General features: G+C 33.5%; 1 protein-coding gene across 1 annotated transcript in view; it reads left to right on the plus strand.

Moving 5' to 3' along the window:
• LOC147079855 (intermembrane lipid transfer protein VPS13B-like) overlaps positions 1–21120 on the plus strand; it is a 109402-nt gene that overhangs the window by 14152 nt on the left and 74130 nt on the right. Inside the window, exon 5 of the mRNA XM_085945106.1 lies at positions 9871–10067. Within this exon, the coding sequence (XP_085801232.1) occupies positions 10016–10067 (52 nt within the window). The 5' untranslated portion in view covers positions 9871–10015. The remainder of the gene's footprint in view (positions 1–9870; positions 10068–21120) is intronic.

Genomic DNA, 21120 nt, shown 5'->3' on the forward strand with positions numbered 1-21120 from the left:
TATTCTTTAATAATAATAAAATAAAAAGATTTCTGACTAATTCATAGTTTTAATATTTTTTATATATAGGTACTTATTTTAAAAATATCATTAAAAAATATAAATAAAAATGATTTCAAGTTATATCTACACATTTATATTTTTATAAAAATTGATGTTCTTTAAAATATTTATACCTCTAAGGGCGTGCGCACGACTCACCAAAGTTACATTGCAATCGGATTAATGGTATAGGAATGCATACAAATAGAAGAAGAAGTTGGTTGTACTAATTTAGAAACCTTTGGAGGTGTGCGCACAACAACCGACAAAAGTTTCATCGCAATTCATTTTCAGTTAATTCTGTTTTGTATGACCCACGATGTTATAAGCCGATGCTTAACCGCCCGACCTCTTTGAACGTACGCGATACGCGCTCTGTGACGTAGCCCTGGCGCGCTAATCCGTATCACGTTCGCGCTTTAGAAAAAAATACATCTCGATGTCTACAAAACGAACATGATACGCTTATGGGTTTATACATACATACAATTCACATACTCAGTTAATTCTTCAAGGTTAGTCGACGCGCGCGGTCGTTTGGAGACATTTCGTAAGGTTCATTCAACTTAGTACTACGAGTCAGGGGCGCGGTACATGCGTTTTAGTGCGTAATTATTTTGAAGCGCGTTTTTTGTTTCCTGTACAGTTTTATTTGTTTTTTGTATGAATAATGACATTTATTTTTATGTGAATACTATACTGACTTACTTTTTGTGTGTGTATATTGATATTTATTTTTTATTGGTGACTTTGAACCCATTTATTTTACCAGTGAACTTTTTTAGTCAGTAAAACATGTCTAGTGAGAGTGAATATGAGAATATTAGCACCTCCGGGAGTGATACCACAATAGATGACAACTCTTCGTCTTCGCAAGATGATGTAAGCGATGTCGAAGAAGACATTCCTACAAGTTCTCAGGAGTGGGTTGACATAAATCCGGAAAACGACATTTCGCAGCAGCCGTTTCAATTTACGGAAAAATCTGGCGTTCCCGAATTTATGAACAACTATAAGGAGGAATTCGAATTCTTCAATTTCTTCTTTGATGAAAATCTTTTGAAGTTGATCGTGGAGCAAACTAACATATTTGCTGAGCAATTTATCAGTACAACACCACATTCATCCAGCAGCCTCATAAGTTTATGGCATCCGACTACAGAAAATGAAATGAGAATCTTTTTTGTCATAATTTTAGTCCAAAGCATAGTAAAGAAACCAGAAGAAAAAATGTATTGGTCTAAAAATCCTGTATTTCTTACGCCATTTTTTGCTCGAACACTGTCATATAGGAGATTTATACTGATAAAAAAGTTTCTTCACTTTAGTAATAATTCCGAATATGATGAATCTTCACACCCCAATCCCAAACTAAATAAAATTTGGCCTGTCTATCAATATCTTCAAACAAAATTCCAGGAAGGTTACATACCAGAAAAAAATGTAGCAATTGACGAGAGCCTTATGCTGTACAAGGGGAAACTAGGGTGGATACAATACATACCCCTCAAAAGATCCAGATTTGGTATAAAAACATATATGCTGTGCGAATCGTCGTCTGGATACATATGGTCCACAATAATCTACACTGGAAAAAATACTCTCTTTGATCAACAATATCGAAACCTCCCTGTTACATCCCAAGTAGTTATGAGCCTAATGAAACCATTGCTGAACAAGGGCTACTGTCTTACCACGGACAATTTTTATACATCGCCGGAATTAGCCGAGATACTCACTTCAAATAAAACTGACACATACGGGACTCTAAGATTTAGGCGTAAAGGTGTACCAAAAAATATTTCATTTCCAAAGAAGGTAACTAGAGGGTATACTAAAGCCTACAGAAAAGGAAAGTTGATGGTGATGAGATGGAGGGACAAAAAGGATGTATTTTTCCTTTCCACTATCCATAGTTGCACCATGATAGATGTAGGCCAGGGTAAACAACGTCCTACTGTGGCAAATGACTACAATTTTACTATGGGAGGCGTTGACCGCGTTGATCAACATTTGGCAATCTGCCCTGTTACGCGGAAACAGGGTAAGAAATATTACAAAAAAATGTTTTTCCATTTGCTCGAACAAGCTTTGTGGAACGCATTTGTTTTATATAAAAAGAACGGGGGAAAGGGAAGTAATTCGAAATTTAGGGTGAAAGTAATTCATCAATACTTAGAAAAATATCACTCGCCAGAATTTTCAGCGAAAGGAGGAAGACCATCCACAACTCCAAACCCATTACGTCTTACTGAGAGACATTTTATTGATACAATCCCGCCAACGCAAAGTAAAGCAAATGCAACGAAACGCTGTGTTGTTTGCTGTTCCAAAACGGATGATAAAGGGAAAAAAGTGAGGAGAGAAACGAGATATTATTGCCCCGACTGTAATGTGGGCCTGTGTATCCCATGCTTCAAGATATATCACACTAAGAAAATTTTTTTAAATATTCTATACTGTATCATCAGCCGGGTCAATCCACTGCATCATGAAGGCCTCCCCAAGCTTCTTCCAACTCTCTCGGTCCTGTGTCGTTATCAATCAAACATGAAATACTGAAATAAAATCCCACCCAAAGCAAAGAACCACCCACCAAAATAAGAAATAAACCCAAAAAAAAAATCGCTGCCACGTATTTCCACCGAATTTTATCAGTTCGTCAATCCAGCGGCTTTTAGGGCGATCCTATGGCCATTTCGTGCCCTTTGGGTACCACTGGATGACGGCATTTGTCCAGCGCCCGTCCTTTCGGCGAGCAATGTGCCCCGCCCATCTCCATTTCAACTGTTTGGAAACATCTAGATATCGCGTACTCCTGTCTGCTTCCTAACCCAGGTGAGGTTCTTTTCTCTATATATATATTTCTATAAACCCTTATACGTATAATTTTTACAAAAGTAATATATTATTTTCAAAATATTTTTATTACTACACTACAAGTTTCCAACCCCTGATGTAACACACTAAGGAAAAATAAAATATATGCTTGATATATTTCTGTAATCCCTTTTATGTATAATTTTTACACAAATAAAATAATATTTTCAAAATATTTTTACTGCTACACCACTAGTTTGCAACCCCTGATAAAATGAATCTAATCTAATCTATTGTAAATGCATCTATTTCAACAAAATATTGTCAGATATGGATGAGGACTAATATTGTTTTCGTATTACAAAGGCAAAAAAAGGTGACTTTTTTTTACCCATTTCTTGGAAAATAACTAAGAGGTAGGGCGGTTAAGCCACTCGGCCATCCTTTACCTTAACATGTTACAGGATATGAACTGAAAGTTTTGATGATTGACTCTAGAGATTCTTGTTTTATAAGTTTTATCATTTCCGTATCGAATTTAAAAAATCTTTCCTGTTTTTTTATGCCTCCTCACCACTAAATACCCCAACGCCTCATAATCCACAAGACACTGCGAGGAGAAGGAACGTCTCATCATTTTTTTTTTTTTTAATGAACAGGAGAGACAAGACTAAAAATTTTGATTTGTTTTAAAAAAATGGCTTCTGTGTTATTGTTAAGTTGAACTTTATTGTTGTACTTAGGCATTGTGTAATTTTCCCAAATTAGTTTCACTGCCAGTAAAGGGCATTTATTTACATAATTTTTTAATATTACAAGCATTGATTAAACGGAATGAAACCAAATTCTCTTGCTCGGTCACTGGAAATAACATTGCGAGAGTTACATGATTATTTGAAAACAATGCCAATCTACTTTCTGAAATTTTCGATAGATATTTTCTTGTTACAATTTTTTGATATTAATTTATATTATTGTTTTCATATTATTTTCGTTTAATCCACTTTCGTACATCACTCTTTTATTAATTGTGTTCATATCCTTTATTTTTAAATAAATCAACACTAATTCTATTCATTTCTATTTCTTTCAAAATATACTTTATTTCTATAAACAAATTACCATGGATATGTTTATATTATAAATTATAATCACCTTTTCTTCGACATTCCATAATAAAAACCATACATAGATTTTTATCATTCTTATGATTATTCTTACGTTTTCATATTACGTAAAACTTAATTAATGACTGTCATTGTGTGATTCTTCAAACAAATTCTTCGGATGAAAAACAGATCAGCATTCCAAAAGTAAATATGATATAATTATTAATCTATTGCATTTATTCATGACAAGATCATAAATCGCTTTGTAAATCAATCCGAAGATTACCTTGTCACTATTTTCCACATTATTAGAATTAGAACCACATCTCACTTCAAGGTTTGCAGATTTGGCCTCTTTCATTACTGTTGTTCATTTAATTATAGCATTCCACTAGAATAATAATTATTCTTTATACACAGATTTTATCAATTATAAATCTGGAGTTAAATGACTATGGGTAGTCACCATTTGAACGGTTAATATCATTGAGCGATAGGTAGGTTTATGAGTTCCATATCATTCATTATACTGTAATATATGAAAAATTTCGGCATACTTATAAATAGCATAGTGTAAAGCCCTAAGAGTGACTATATTATAACTTGTGATGGATAGCTTGTTTGATTATAATATATGTATATGGGGATAAACAACTCGTGCCGTGTCAGCATATTGATCGGCAATATTAAATAACTGACCGCAATTACGAATTTCTTAATATTCATTTCCCGTAGTGGCAAACTCAGTAAATAGCTCAATGTATTTATAATTTCTGCAGTATCTGTAATAGTTATTTCCTAAATATTCTCTTCCCGGGAAAAACACATCGCACCCTATTGTCATTGTATTTATTATATTGTACCGATTTTACCCCTGTACTGATGTAACAGTAAATAAACTCTCGCTTCTCCATCATCACGAACAACCACGACTGTCTTTCATCTGCATCACCTATCTACCTACCTATAGATTCATACACGTACATAATTAACTTTATTTGTACTGTGACTTGTATTATGTTAAACTTTATGATCATTTTTTTTTTTCATTTCTACATATTGTAGCAATGCAACTTGTCAGAAACTCATTATGATGAAAGCATAATATTATAAACTATTCGTTAGACCCAATTTCTTTTGTAGGTGTCACTACCGGTAAATTTTCTTCTTAATAATTTTGATAAACGAGTTGTTGTAACATACGTCTTATTTTTCTAAAACATTTTGGCAAAGCAATAAATGTACATAATAATAAATAGTACAGCAATAGCTCAATACTCTGCTATAATTATAACGATACTGTGCACATTTTAAACGGTTTGACAGAAACAAAATCTTTAATGCATGGTTGGTAGCAACGTTCATTATTGACAACTGGATTCGTTCATTCCTTGTTGCTCCAAGAATGGCTTTTCAAAATGTGTCATTTAAAAATAGGTTATGTTGAACCGTTTTTTAGTTTATTATCATTCAAGTTGTACATTTGTCGTTAGGTTGTGTGAATTTTCGCAGACCCGGCTGACAATCACTATCATATGTGTTTTAAACACGTTTCAATTGGTAGTCATATTAATTTCAATCAATTTAAACACATTGTTTTATAAATTACTCATATTATATCACACATAATTGAACGAATATTTCTAATTTCATTGTATTTTTATAATATCAGAGATTAGGTGTTTGGAGAGTCTCCATCTTGGAATTACCTGCGTTTTGATACAATCGTTTGGACAACGGACGGGCCCAATCGAGCATTCTGCTGTTGGAAAGGTATAGTAGACTGCTTCCCTGTCCCCCCAACAAAACGCTATGGGCTCCGGGCTTTCATATACGACAACAAGATTTAATGATTTTCACACTGTTTTAGTTCAAGATTTTTTTCTATGGATGCGGTCAGTTACCATCAATTTATGCGTAAGCTTTAACAATTACATTTATACAAACAATGAAGAGTACGCTGGACTCCGTGGCTTTGTTCTAGCAAGTGCTCGTACCCAAATTTATTTTGAGTGTATTCTTTCACCCGATATCCAAGTTTACTCTTAATTGTCTGTTCTGCTTTTGGCGTAGATTTCAATATTATTTTTTTATTTTCAGGAAGGATTTTTGCAGTCATCTTGTATTTCAACATGTTTTTTGATTGTTTTGACTGTGTTAGTAATTCTTACAGATGGGGCATTACAAATTTTTCTTTTTTGGAAGTTTACAGGTACTGTTTGTTTTTTAGTGTCCAATGATCGTAACCTGTAAGCATTTTATTTTCTCTAGGCTATAAGGCGTAAATTATTTTAAAGCGTAAATGTTGTGATATTAGAGTATATTACTTGGTCGATGTGATATTGATAATATGCTCAACAAAATAATATGTTTTATTTTTCAATACATTTTAATCAATCAATATGCAGATTTTTTATTATATTTATTAATTATTTTAATATACAAAGTATTTGCTATACCTACTCATTTTATTATAAACCCATTTTCACTGGATTAACATAATATAGTATATGAAAACTTTTCAATAACCATTCGAGAATTTTTATTAATTTTATTTAAATTTAATACATAATATATAGATCAATGATTATCAATATAATGGTGATTGAATAAGAAACCTCCAAAAAATTAATCATGTAGAATGATCACAGAGGCTAGAGCCATTCTATTAACTATGGTGAAAATACTACCCAGTTAGCGATTCTTTTACAAATCAGTTCCACTTTTATAACTGTGATAACGTGATATTTTACGATTTCCACCCTACCACGCATATTAACCCTTAACACTCGAGTGCCGCCATATCGGCGGCATTACAAGTTTCCCGTATTACTCGAGTGCCGCCGTAGCGGCGGCACGCTTATAAAATCATTTTTTGTAATATTTTCAGAATTTTTTATAATGCGATTTCAATCAAGTTAGAATGAATAATAATAGGTTATTACATTTATCTGAGAAAGAAGTCGGCAAAAGAATACTGCGTGCGTAATTTCAACATAGTATTTTTATCGGAATCTTCTCTTTTTATTCGTAGGTCGTCGCTTTGCAAGCAATGTTTTTTGTCACATAAATTTTATTTATTGAACGTTCCCAGACTAGAGTGAAGTGTTTGTCACGCATGATTTTGAAGTGTGTTTATATTTTTTATTGGTTCTCGCTTGCGCAGGGGCGTCTCGTATAGTTTACAGTTTTATATTTGAATAGACTGTTTTTGATGACAATACTTACTAGTATATTATGCCGATTCGGAACCTACATAATGTGAAATACTCTAATGAGTCAAATGAAAATTATTACGTATCGATTTATTATTTTTTGAGAAATCTTTTGATAATGTGTACCGCACTGGGATTGAGTTGTTATGAGCCCGAAACTAATTTAGGAAATTTACGAGACAGCCGCTTATATTACAAGTGTATTTGAAGGCAATTCATTTGTATCATATTTACAGTCATGACTCATAACTATATGTTTGGACGATTTACATAGCCACTTCTCTACATACCGCTATTTCATTACGATTCTGTGATAAGCCAGGATTACATATTGGAGATTGCTTTGTGAAATACCACACAATGAAGAATTATAAATAAACTAAAAATAAGTACAGTATATTCATTATAAATCTATTTTACAGAATAAAAAAAAAATTTTCTTTTTTACATTTTTGTCATCAATTAAATGTTTTATATTGAAATTATGCTTTGTACGGAAAAAAGTCTCGAGTGGGTGGTATGTACCTATAAAAAAAATCTCGAGTGGAAAAGGTTAAATCCCCACAGAGCTAGTTTGGAGAGATATTATAATTGATAAACATTGTGAATTTAGTTGTCAAACTGAAAAAAACATGAAGTTTATTTTTAAATTGTATTTCGCTTAAATTTGAGAAATGTTGTCAACATGTGCGGAAATTTAATATACGTACTGTGAAAAGAATTTATTTTTATATTAATATTGAATAAAAATTGTCAAACAATAATTGTTGTGTGATACGGGCTGTATGGTTTTAAAACCGAAGATCCCCGACGTTATTCGAAGTAGGTATTCGGGCGTGAGCAACTCAAACCGTCGCTCGCGAAGACACGTTTCAGGAAGAAAAAATATGTACATATTGGTTTTGCATGCAACTCTTTCTCATTGCAAAAGCATTAATCCATATAAGATTTCTGGGCGCTTTCCGACAGACGAGCGAAATGGTATATCGCTCCCATGAACAAGTCTTTAAAATAGCCGGTTAGAAACACATATTAGAATTTGTTTTTGTATATGAACTAATGACCACGGTAATAGATCAGAACACTTTTAATAAATCAAATATAAATGAAATACTTATTTAAAAAAAATATTTTTTTCGCATAAATTGAGTGGGTGGGTGTTCACCGCTCCAGCGCTCTCAGGGGCACATCGCCACTGGTTCCACCCATTTATAAGTTTTAGCCACCAAATGCTATCAAAAACAAATGTCAAAATATTATATTATAATTATTTATATTATGTAGCCGCATGAGCGAGTGATAATGTGTCACATGATCTTTTTCATGTGTTTCGATCCAGGGCATGGACATGGATTTAGTAGATTCAGCAAGTAGATATGTAAATACGACGGTTATAACCGGTTACCCGGTTAGTTATTCGCAGAATAACCACTAACCGGGTAGTATTTTCCCTCTGGTTAATTGGAAGCCCTACTCTTAGATATTAAAAAAATTAAAAAAAGTGTCCCAAAGATGGGTTTATAAGCCTGAAACAACTGCAACATAAATAACTCATATCGTAAAATTAACAAAAAAATCTTAACCATTATAATGTGGGTCTAAAGCCAGTTCAATTAATTGGAAAGTTCATGCTGCAAGCTCAGTCTAATTATTTTAATGTTATTTATCTCGTCATCTTATTAAAAATCTATTTTAAATAATACACATTATATTAAATTATTATTTCATATTCGATAATCATATTAAATCCTTTGTTTTTACTGTAATATAAAAGCTACATGTTGACAGATATATTATACTGTTATCACTTATTAGTGTATTTTCAAACAGGAACTTTTTGTCCATGTGGTAAAACTGTGAACTAACAAAGCCCATCCTGTGCAATTGTTTGCTTTTCTGTTTTCAAATGAGGCACGCCCCAAAATTGATGCTTTTTATAACAAAAATATCTCTAAAACGATCAGGAGAGATGTTAGAATTATTAGTAAACTTTTGGTTTAATGCGAAGAAGAAAAGGAGTCGGAGAAGTTTTCTATATGAGACTACAGCGACTTCCTGTAATCGACGAGATCTTGTTGTCGGAGAGTAGTTCACTAAACAATAGCATAATTACAATTACATTCAATCTCAAATATTTGTTTTTTAAATACTGTGACAATCAAAATAACTAGGAACCAATAATTTGTGATATAAATAATTAAATGCTCTTTCAAATTCATTAAGAGCATACTTCAGTGAAACGGCAAATAATTTTCAACAGTAGGTGTGATGAAATTTCTCACTAGTCGCCAATCGAGGCGGACAGTCGAAAACATTCTTAAATCATGTAAAGATGACTAAAAAACTTAAGTATGTACTTAAAAAAGAAAACATGTCAATGAATATATTATTATTATTAGTAATATAACATTAAATGGAGGCATGCTGGATATGACAAAATTTCATTATATTATGTAATGCTAGCAGATGGTCAAATCAAACTATGTACTGAACTCTTTTCACCATTTACATAATATCTATTTAAAACTGGCATATTATTAATTCCATCCATTAAGTATTATCCTATACTCACATATGCATTATTTTTTTTATGTAGAATATGCGTAGTTATATACTGTATTTATGTTTCAACATTTTTCATTACCATTATGGCATATGCTTTATATTTTTCTTTTGTTATTTAGGCATGTTATCTAAAGGCAATAGAGACAAGACCGGATTTTGCCGTAGCCTGGAGTAACTTGGGTTGCGTTTTTAACTCACAAATCGAAATATGGCTGGCGATACATCACTTTGAAAAAGCTGTTGCACTGGACCCTAATTTTCTGGATGCCTATATCAATCTCGGAAACGTTCTCAAGGAAGCTAGAATATTCGATAGGTAAGTACATATTTATTTTACATTTAATATGTTACCCAAGATCTGGTATGAATATGGTATTTGCAATTACGCAATATGAAACAATATCATTCAAATTACCTCCCTGCAGATCGATTTCCTAACTATCGAGGCCCGAGGTGTAACATGAGTTGGCAACACTGCCAAAATTGCCAAATAAAACAAACGAAGCCGAGATAATCGATGTCTTTGGTACAAAAAAATAGAAACGTCAAACGAAATCAATATGTTTGTTAATTATGTATATGTATAATACGTATATATTCGATTGATTTAGTATAATATGATGATATGGTTACGTACAAAATAACCTCACATAAATGCGAAACCACATAAATATTATTACACTATAAAGCAAAATAAACAAAATGCTCTTCAATAACATCCTTTTAAATGTATTTATTCATTACAAACCATTATAATTCATTAATATAATTGAACCCAACATAACAGAGTATGTAGTAACATTGTGAATAACATAGTTAGGTATTTTAATTCTGTTTATCTCACAATTTCCGTGTTATACAGCGATTTATGTCTTTTGACATTTCTGGAACAGAAGAAAACATAAGCTTTAATATAGATACCTTATCAAAAACATGATGAATCTAAAAAGGAGGAAGGGTGGCAAGAACTCGACGATATGTGCGTATGTATCTTATAAATTTGACAATTAAAGGTTCAACAATCACTATATTTTCCGTCGGAAAATATTCATACATTTTACAAATCTAAATATCAAAATAAACAAGTCGTGTGCCAAAATAACAATATATCGTGTGAGAATTTGCGAAAGATATCTCACAAGCTCTTTGTTTAACCGGAAATTACCAATACATTCGCAAAATATTAAATAATATATTAATAATTATTCTCGGGAGTCCAATAATTATATCTTTTCGTAGCTTTTCACTATTGACAGTTCAAAACGATCGACGCGAGGCACTCTATCATGAATCAATTAATTAGTCTATGACCCAATGCGCATACCCACACACTTATTTGTTGTATGGGATATTAACGATACTAGTTCACCCGGTCAATAGTGTCGACACAAATTTGACTCATTCCGGTAAAGATATAGTTACAACAAAGCAAAAATCAATACGTCACAATCGAAATCATTTGCGACTGACTTTGAATCTCCCGAGTTACAACATAGCGCCCTTGCAGCTCACGATCCGCCTTCGGCAATTTTTCATGACTTTCACACATTTCAGGCTCTATCGTTAAGCCTTTCAAGAGTTTGTAGATTGTTCGTATAGACACTTCCTTTCGCATAAGCCCACAAAAAGAAATCCAACGGTGTCAAGTCGCATGATCTTGATGGGCAATTGAAATTGCTGTCTTGAAATTAAACGGCCATCGAACTTTTCTCGCAATAAAACCAGTATTTCCTGAGCTGGATGTAGCCCTATTCTGTTGAAACCACATGTTTTCCAAATCGAAATCTTCTAATTTCGATCACAAAAAGTCAATAATCATTTGCCTGTAGCGAACGTCATTAACGCCACGTCTCAGACCAAAAACAGTAACTGTTGGAAGAATGTAACAGCCTCAGTTGAATCGGCTGTTATGGGTGTTTTTGCACCCAAATATGGCAGTTTTGCTTATTAATATACCTATTAAGATGAAAATTTGCTTCATCACTGAATTTACTTGAAAACCTGCTCTTTCAAGACTCAATCGGCGAATCTGTGATGCTGCTCATGGTTTTTTGGCTTTAGTTATTGCGTGAGTTGGATCTTACATGTGTGTAGGTGAAAGTCTTTCTGCAAAATTCGTCATAAAGGGCCGTATGAGGGGCCAAGTCACTGATCTTCTTGGAATTGACATTTCTAGCTCTTTCGCATGAATGGGCTCGATGAACAGGTGATCCGAAACACTACCGGTTTCTTCAAAATTTTTAATCAGCTTCTGAATACAGTCTTCAGTTGGGCAATGATTTCTATCGAATGATGACCTTAATTTTCGCAGTACAACCAACCATCAAAGATTTGTTATTATCGTAGTATTATTATACGATTTTTATGCATTCGAAACGATTCATTGTGTTGGTTTGTAAACTTTCAACTGACAATACAGTACTCTCTCAGTAATCCGTCACCTCAAAAACCAGCCAAGTGTCCAATTAGTGAAAGCAGCGGATTATAGTGCATACATACAAAATATGGTAAAAATTAAAACGGGTATTTCGTGAAAATAGTTTTTTTTATTAAATTTGTGCCTTAAAATTACAGGTTTATTTATTAACAAAATATAGTTAATCACTTGACACAACCAGTTGTTCAGTGAGGTAGATATTCTTGAATTAGATTCCTGGCTTTCCATATGACCAAAAGCTTCATTTTGTGTGTCCCGGTTGCATTGGAGCACGGCATAATTGTGATGCGGTCCTTGGGCACTTTCCTTCCTGGTACATTACTTTCTTCGCGATGAACATACTTTTTACGAAGGAGAAGTTTCCAAAATAAACCCGTCTCATCTGCGTTGTATACCTGTACGAGGCGGACTATTGAATTTGACAATCGAATACCGGCGAATTATAGAGCTTGATTTTGCGCTTTCAACTAGTAAAAATAACGGCGGATTATTGAGAGTGTACTGTATATCAAAAAACATGTGCGAAATATTTGTCAATAAGTGCTAGTACACCATTTTTATTGTCAACCTGTCAATTGTATAAAATATTATTTCATAAGACTCATACTGTCCTTCATACCTGAATTGTCTGTTTGGGAAATCAACTATGAGCCGCACAATCGAATCCCACCTGCTGCTGGTTCAAATCACATAAATTATGTCCTTCTCTTATGACATTTCCTATTGGAGGCTGGCCATCATCAGGGAGATATTCTCCTTCTACCCGAAACAGTTCAGTGGAGTTGCACTTGTACCAATCACAAAGATTCTTAAACCAAGTTATATTGTGTCTTCCTTTGCGTCTCATACCATTGATCGTTCCTCGTTTGAGGATACAGATAAGAATTTATTATTTCGCAACTAATAAATAAGTCATGTGGCTGAAAATTAATACAAGTACGAAGTTTAGTTATCAATTAGATGTTGTATCTAACATTTATTTTATCGGTAGGATAGAAGGTACAAACGGGCCAGCATGTTAATTTTCAAGCTAATTTTGTATAATATTCTGGCTTTTTTATGATTATTTTGAAGCTTTCTGCGGTGTCAATAAACACTAGATTTAACGCCATACGCCAGATGACAAGAAGAACACTGAGTTAGTAATGCCGATCACTTAGTCAGCATCGGCAACACATGGGCGCCGATTGTCTCCAATGGGTAAGACATCCGTAACACTACGATGGTGAATGCCGCGCAGTTGTTATCTTTCAAGTATCATCATTGTAAATTATGTATACAACCATAGAATGATCCCAAACTTTATATTGCTTCACTGGATAGAAAGACAAAATTATTTAATAAATATTTTTTTTATCCTTATTGTCGATCTTGAAATTTTTACAAGTATATCAAAAAGTAGTGCTTCTAGTTTTAATGTTTGACTATGTCTTCCTTCTGAAGGAGTCGTGACCAGCAAGTTAGAAAACGCTGCGTTAATGTATTTTTTTTTTTCTATCCTAATATCATATTATGGGCCTCCACAGGGTGGAGGTTTGTGTTAACAGATTTTGTTTCTTACGAGACATCGATGTCAACCACTTGCTCAACCTATTAGGTCCATACTCTGTCTCATACATAAATTGAAAAACAATATGTGTACTTGTCAGACCCAGGATTCGAACCTAAGGACCACGACAATATAGGCCGGTGCTTAAGCTGCGCAGCCATCGTGGGGTATAAAATTTTTTAAATCAATGATAATAATAAATTTAAAATCAATGATAATAATAATAGTGTCGATATAGATTTAATCATTATTACGTGCAGTATCCAGTCCACTCTGTTATATTTAGTATTTACTCATAAATGTTGTAATAGGGAATATTATGCCTGGCATTGATAAAAGTGATTAACATAATAATATACCTCTAAACTTCTTAAAGAATTTTCGTATTTTCTTGGCCCTATTACTAAATTTATATTTTTACTGTGTCCATCTTATTTTTATGACTTTCATTGCCATCATAGACCAGAGATTCTCAATGTGCCGTGGTTATCTCAACAATATTATTATGTAGTTTTCTTTTAAGTTTTTCAAGATTTTTTTCACATTGTTAATAAATTACAAAAGGGTAGGTACAGTAAAAACAAAACAATCATTCGGTTGGTCGATGGTGCGCGTGCGGATGTTTACCCCTACTAGTGCTACTAATTACCTGGCAGCCGATTGTTTTCCATTTTAACCAACTCTAATTAATATTTTAAGAATAAATGTTCGTAATAGAATTAGATAGAGGCAAATGAGGAATCTTTTATTCATCACGTCATGTTGAATCCATCAGGTCAATAATATGTTCCATGAATCTACTGGTGAATAATTTTTGCCCAATTATTGTTACACTAGTTAACATTCTTATTGCATTGCGTCGTTCAAATTTTTACTAGATTCGTTGCTTTTTTTTACTTTATTTATACCATGTGTCGTGACCAACGTTCCCTCTAATTTTTCTATTGTGTGTGCGGGTCAACAACAGATCCGACCAGTAGCGTATTAGGGTTGGTATCACCCGTCAGTGACGGGCTGTCACCCAATGCGATAAATTTACACCCCTCCCCCCCACAAACACATACATGAAATTTTTCATTAAAACTGTTATTTTTAAGGTATTTCATAATTTCAGTGATTTTATATAATAATAACACTAACATTGATGAATTTTTAAGTAAATAACAAAAATAAAGACCTTCGCCTTCCGAGAAATGAGTCGAAGAATTGTGCATATTGTGATGATTTCATGCGTTCGAGAAGAACTAAAATCTGGTAAAACTATGCGGAGGATGAAAACATGTGTGCGGACACATTTTCGCAGGTGAGCGCGTGCACATGCTCACACCTCACAGGGAACATTGATCCTGATACTTACTGGGAGACTTATATACTGTTTTAATATATTTTCTATGTATACATTAACAGAATTCTGTGTGCGAAAGGAAGAGGGCGATGAGTCGAAAATCGGTACTTTTCAGGAGAGGCAAAACAAAATTTGCGTCTTTGAGAATATTCTTAAAATTGTAATTAAACCGAAAATATTAATTTTTTTTGGAAATTTTTTTTTGCACTTGTCTATTAAAATTGATATACTATGGCATAAATTTATCAGATTTTCAATAGTTATGGATTTTACTATATTTTTTTGACATATCCCTTTCTTCCTTTCGTATTTTTTAACAAAGAATATAAATTGACAACTTATCTCTTTTGACATGTAGGTACAAAAGGTGTGATTTTATTATTTTTTTATCATTTAGTGACAATTTAAATTATTTTTCCCCTCCAGACGGAGCATATGGATTATTATAATGTCAATAATATAATCTGGCATTTATTATTGCAGGTGTATGATGTAATAGTTTAGAACTTTCATAGAATATACGTAGCTGGATTAAAGTTATTATTTAATAAAAAAATAGTTTTATTTTAATACATTTATATTTGAAACAATATGTATAAATTTGATAGATAGTTAAAAATAAAACCAAAGGACATATCATTTTATTTTAATACATTTACATAGTAAATCTTCTTCTTCTTCTTTCAACCTGTCACGACCCAGCATTGGGGAATAAGGCAAGCACAAGATCGCGCCACTTCCCTCGATCCATCGCCAACTCTTGCGCCTCCCGCCATTCCAGACCTGCAGCGCTAGATCGCTTTTCTAGCACCGCTGCAGGGTGAGGGAGGACCGGCCACGACGACGGAACTCTTGAGGCTGTGCCACAAGGGTACGAAGTGTCGCACTCTTTTGCGGCATTACATATTTGACAGCAGTTAGAAATAATAAATAGGACATATGATTTTATATTATTTTTTACTTTATATTGTAAATTATAGTTACGTATTTGACACAGTTAGACATAATACCTACTACTTGTCAAGGCTTTCATGAAAATTATCCGGATTTATATATGGTACATTTATCTGGGATTGACAAGCAAAACTCATGAGTCTAATATGTAGAATACTGAGATCTTTTTTCTTCTCCTTATTAATTTGCACTGGACCACTGTAACATTTAGGAGGTTCAAGGATAACATGCCTTCCTTGGCGACTAAAAGATATTGATTGGAATTGTTGCAAATCATCCAGGCTATTTTTAAAGAGGATGTTATTAGCCTCGGCACTTTTAAAAAAAAATTGAAACCACTTCACCTGCTGGATGGACCCTTCAAGAGACAGGCAAAATCTAAAAACATGTCGTTGTACATTACTTTAACTACAAAATTAATTTATTTTTTCGTACAATTTTTAACTAGATTGTACTAGTCTCTCGGTCTCTCGAACTTTCATTAAGTAGAAGTGCTTGTGTTTTGGTCGATGTACTAAGAAATCATTTATCTATTGATAGTGAATACAAATCTCCGCAACTTAAACAATTGAACGAGTAGTCTTGATATTTCTCTAAAATAGCATAGTTGTTTAATACCATTAAATTTACCTTCATTATTATCTTTTGAATCAGAAAATGGCATCATGGCTTCTATTTCTTGGGCTATTTTCCACTGATCTTCTCTCCGAGAAGCATTCATTATAATATCATAATTAGTACCCAATTCTGTACCTGCAATTTACAATCAATGTAAATAAAGATATAGGTATAGAGCATTCTTCCTCGAAATACTATTACACAGGTACTTAAAAAATCAATTCCTTTCACCCATTGCATGTCATTTACTACTAATGGAATATAATATTGTAATTTAAAACAATATCAGAAAATAGCATCGTAGCTTCTATTTCTTGGGCTACTTTCAACTGTTCTTCAGTAAGACTACTGGTCCGAGAAGCATTCAGTATATCATAATTAGTAGCCAATTTAGTAACTGCAATAACACAAACATAATCAATAGTAAACAAAGATAAATATAGGTACCTAAAATAACCTTCCTTGTAATACTATCACTTTAAAAATCAATTCATTATGACTGTACTAATGGAAGATGATAATGTAATTTGAAACTATAAAATAATGCTAATGATAATATGTGCAGCACTGTTGAGTAAATTGAAATATTCGTTGAAATTGTTGGTTTAAAGAATTATCATCACTTTAATGATTGCAATAATATCGAGGTTATGTTATGACGTTTACTTACCTGTATTATTTTGAGACATTTCCTTCGCACGCCTCATGATTAATTCGATTCTTTCACGAGACATAGTAATAAGTATATTATTACTATCAAAAATGAACTGTAGATAGAACAATAACCAACTTTAACGTTTGTCAGCCTAAAGGCGGGAACAGCAAATAGCGATGACTCGATGACGTTTAACTCGAACTGATGTGAACAGAGCCAATGGTCGAAAGCAATACGGCGTTGTCGCGACTCAACGCTGTCTTCCTTTCGGCGTGTGACAAAAACTAAAGTTTCCCTGCGAGATGATTACATTCAACGCATTTATGCTTTCGAAATATTACGAAAAATAAATCATCGCATATTGTTAATATACAAAATTTACTTACATAGCGGCGTTAATTCGACTGGTCCCTTTTCTGCTTTACGCATATATGCATTAAGGTTAGTTTTGCATTCTCAACTCATTTTACCAAATTTCAGACTCATCGCCCTCTTCCTTTCGCACACAGAATTAGTACTTAATAGTATGGAAAAGGTGAACTATTCGTATCGCTAAGACCATGGGGCATAGGTACACACGAAATTATAACCTATTTGTCTTTCTTTGTCTTTCTAGCAACACTCTTTGCATTCGATTGCTGTGGCAATTGTAATATTTTACTAAGGAATTGTGGATATTATTTTTATTTTTCTGCCATATGTTTGTATCAATTCATAGAATCTATTGAAATTGTATAGATGTCACTTTTAACTCGTTTGCATTATTTGTTGCACTAATTGCGTAACATCTAAACTCGCCTAGTGTGCGTACAGCCATAAATCAAACCTTCCGAGAACGGCAATCCTGTGATGCTTGTGAAGACCGCGTACATCTACCCAGCGTGTAGCCTTCGAAATATTTGAATGCGGCGATCGGCGAGCCGGTATAGAAATGACCAATTCGTAGGTGTTTGTATGTGACCTGGCGTTTTCGACTCGGAGCTCGAGAAACATGCAACTTGTCGATTGCAACAGCAGATGTTTTTTTCAAACTAAACAGTCGTATTCGACCAATCTGTGGAGCTCCATTTGACAACGTGTGTTTTTTGAATAACGATGACGTCACATCAACGTATTCGACACGTACGAATTTTGATGTGAGAGCCGGCTTAGTTAATATATCCACGTAATTAAATGATTTCTGCAAGTTAGTATATTTTTCACTTTTATGAATACTCTTCAGGAATCAGGACGATCTTTTCTTTATCTTCTGCTACTTAGACCAATTCCGTGGAGCTGAACTCGTACCAACTGTAATTTTCTGATTTTGATACCTCGCAGAACTTCTCAGTTGTTTCCCATTCGATTAATAATGTCAAAATTGGTCAACGTAGGATGCATCTACACAGCCACACCTCGAAAGCGTTAACTGAACGTGACATCCTTGGTTTAGTGTTCATACCTACATACCATAGAACAGGATTGAGAGAACATTACGATGAACCATATGCAGTCTCAGACCTAGGTTAAGGTCTCGATTGCTAAGGAGACATCTCATTTTGTGAAAGGCACTCCTCGCTATCTTATTTTTTTTTACTGTCTTTATTTACTGAGACTGGTCTCATTTCTCATGTTCTGACCAATGTTCCTAAATATTTATATTTGATCACACGTTTAATTAGTTTGCTGTTAATAAAATACTTGTGGTATTTCGTAGGATTATGAATATTAGATACGGATATTGGAAGGATCTGTCAGTAATTGTCATCTCCAATTAGAACTTAAATACTGTATTACACCATCCTTTTCACATCCAATTCTCGCAACAGTCGCATAGTTGGACAGTTAATATGAGTTTATTACCCGGTAATTATATATTCTTTTCCATATGTTTAAGAAATACTTGAGTAACTTGTGCCGCATTAAAAGTAAAACCTCATAATTCTCCAAACTTGGCAATGTTCCAAATAGTCTATCTATAAGAACTCTGCTCCAGTTGTCACCAAGCCACGGTTGGGGGCTCTTTAATAAGATTTTTGCAGAAAGAAAGATCATGCAACAATGTTTGTATCATAGTAGATTTTTGGGTTTCCACCGTGTGTCCTTCTTCCTTCTTTACTTGACGTTTCGGGCTCGTTGCAGACGCCATTATCAAGAGATGATATGGTGGAAACCCAAAAATCTACTACGATAAAAAACAACCGTGAAAGCCTCAAACATTATACAACAATGTTTGGTTTCCGTAGATACAATTTTGCCGACAAATCACGTGGTAAAAAGGGAACATAAAAATAAGGAACGTGGGTTATCTTTTGCGTGTGGCTGTAAGAAGGTATAATTTTCGAGTGCGGAGAAATATGGGATAACCATAAACATGTGTTATTATTATGGTTCAATATTATAATTTTCATTTCACGACGAATGTGTAATAAATAGTAAGCTATACTTTATAATATAATTTTACGCCAAATATCCCAAAAATATTATAATTTTGAAGAATGCAATACGAAAAATATTCCATGAACTATAGTGTTTTTTCTTCAGATATACATACTTATTATAATTTGTATGTACCTATACGTTGTACTATAATAAGCATTTCATAATATAAAGGTTGTTGCTTTGTTAGGTAAATGAAACACATTCCATATTAGTAATATTTGATAACATAGGTTTTATAATATGTATTGCATTTTAAGGCCTGACCGTCAGCATGTAATAAGTCAAAGCTGGCTGCAAAGCCTTGATCTCTGAAGACTGGCTTTACCTATTTCTATGGTATTAATTAGACATTCAAACAAACCCACAGTTAAGGGTTAAAGTCACTAGAAGTGTACCGGTAGAGCCTTAATCCGGTATTGGGTCGAAACCTTGAATTGATGCAATACCGAATGCCCAAAATCCCGAGTGCCGAAATCCACATCGATGAAAGCGCGAAAATTGCTTTGCTTTCTGAGTAGGGTTTGGCAAGAGGCCCTTGGCGTGTGTATATTGTCCGGTCTTGCCCATAAATTGGCTATCACTTATCGATGGCATTTGAAGTCCGCTGACATTTACAATGGAATAAAATCGTATATTTTATTTGAAAAATAATATACAATATATTTCGAGGCTGTCGTTCGGAGAATTATATCATTACGAGGGCAGTTCAAATGTAGGCAATTTTAAAAGACGTCATCGGTGCCGCTACGAAATATACACAGTTCGTGCCAACATTCTGGTGTTGCCGCATTTCGAAAATGTTGTCAACGACGTGCCTTGTATTTAAAGATCAAAGACGATAATTAATACCAGCTAACTAATTGTTAGTTGGGTATATTATTAAGTGATCTATAACATATAATTCGCCCACCACTAACCGAACAAGCTTTAACTGGATTCCCAATCTCATTTTTTTCCTACAATTCCTTTGATAAATTTATCATTATTTGTCAAATTAACTCTACACTTCTTAATATATACCTAGTATTTTCTTTCTAAAGACTCCCTAATAAAATTGAATATTTTAAGAATAAACCTTTAGTCCTAGACTGTGTTGGTTATTAATATCGCATGGCACCGATTTCTCATACCGGTCTTAAAAATATTATATATTTATATATATATATTCGTTAGGACATAATTAATATAGGTCAGGCATATCCAATGCCAAGGTCGATTATATTGACCGTGACACTGAACCGCGAATTGCAATACGATAACCTGTTTGCAATAAATTGATATTTTCCATTTCATATTTCATTCAAATTACTATCTACCATTTATTTAAATATGTAACAATCATCATTTTCTACAAACAGTTTACCGTATTTCATTCGAGCTATGAGCAATA

The sequence above is a fragment of the Rhyacophila brunnea genome, unplaced genomic scaffold (genome assembly GCF_057557595.1).
Source record: "Rhyacophila brunnea isolate RB1 unplaced genomic scaffold, BYU_Rbru_1.0 scaffold_1, whole genome shotgun sequence".
Classification (NCBI taxonomy): Eukaryota; Metazoa; Arthropoda; class Insecta; order Trichoptera; family Rhyacophilidae; genus Rhyacophila; species Rhyacophila brunnea.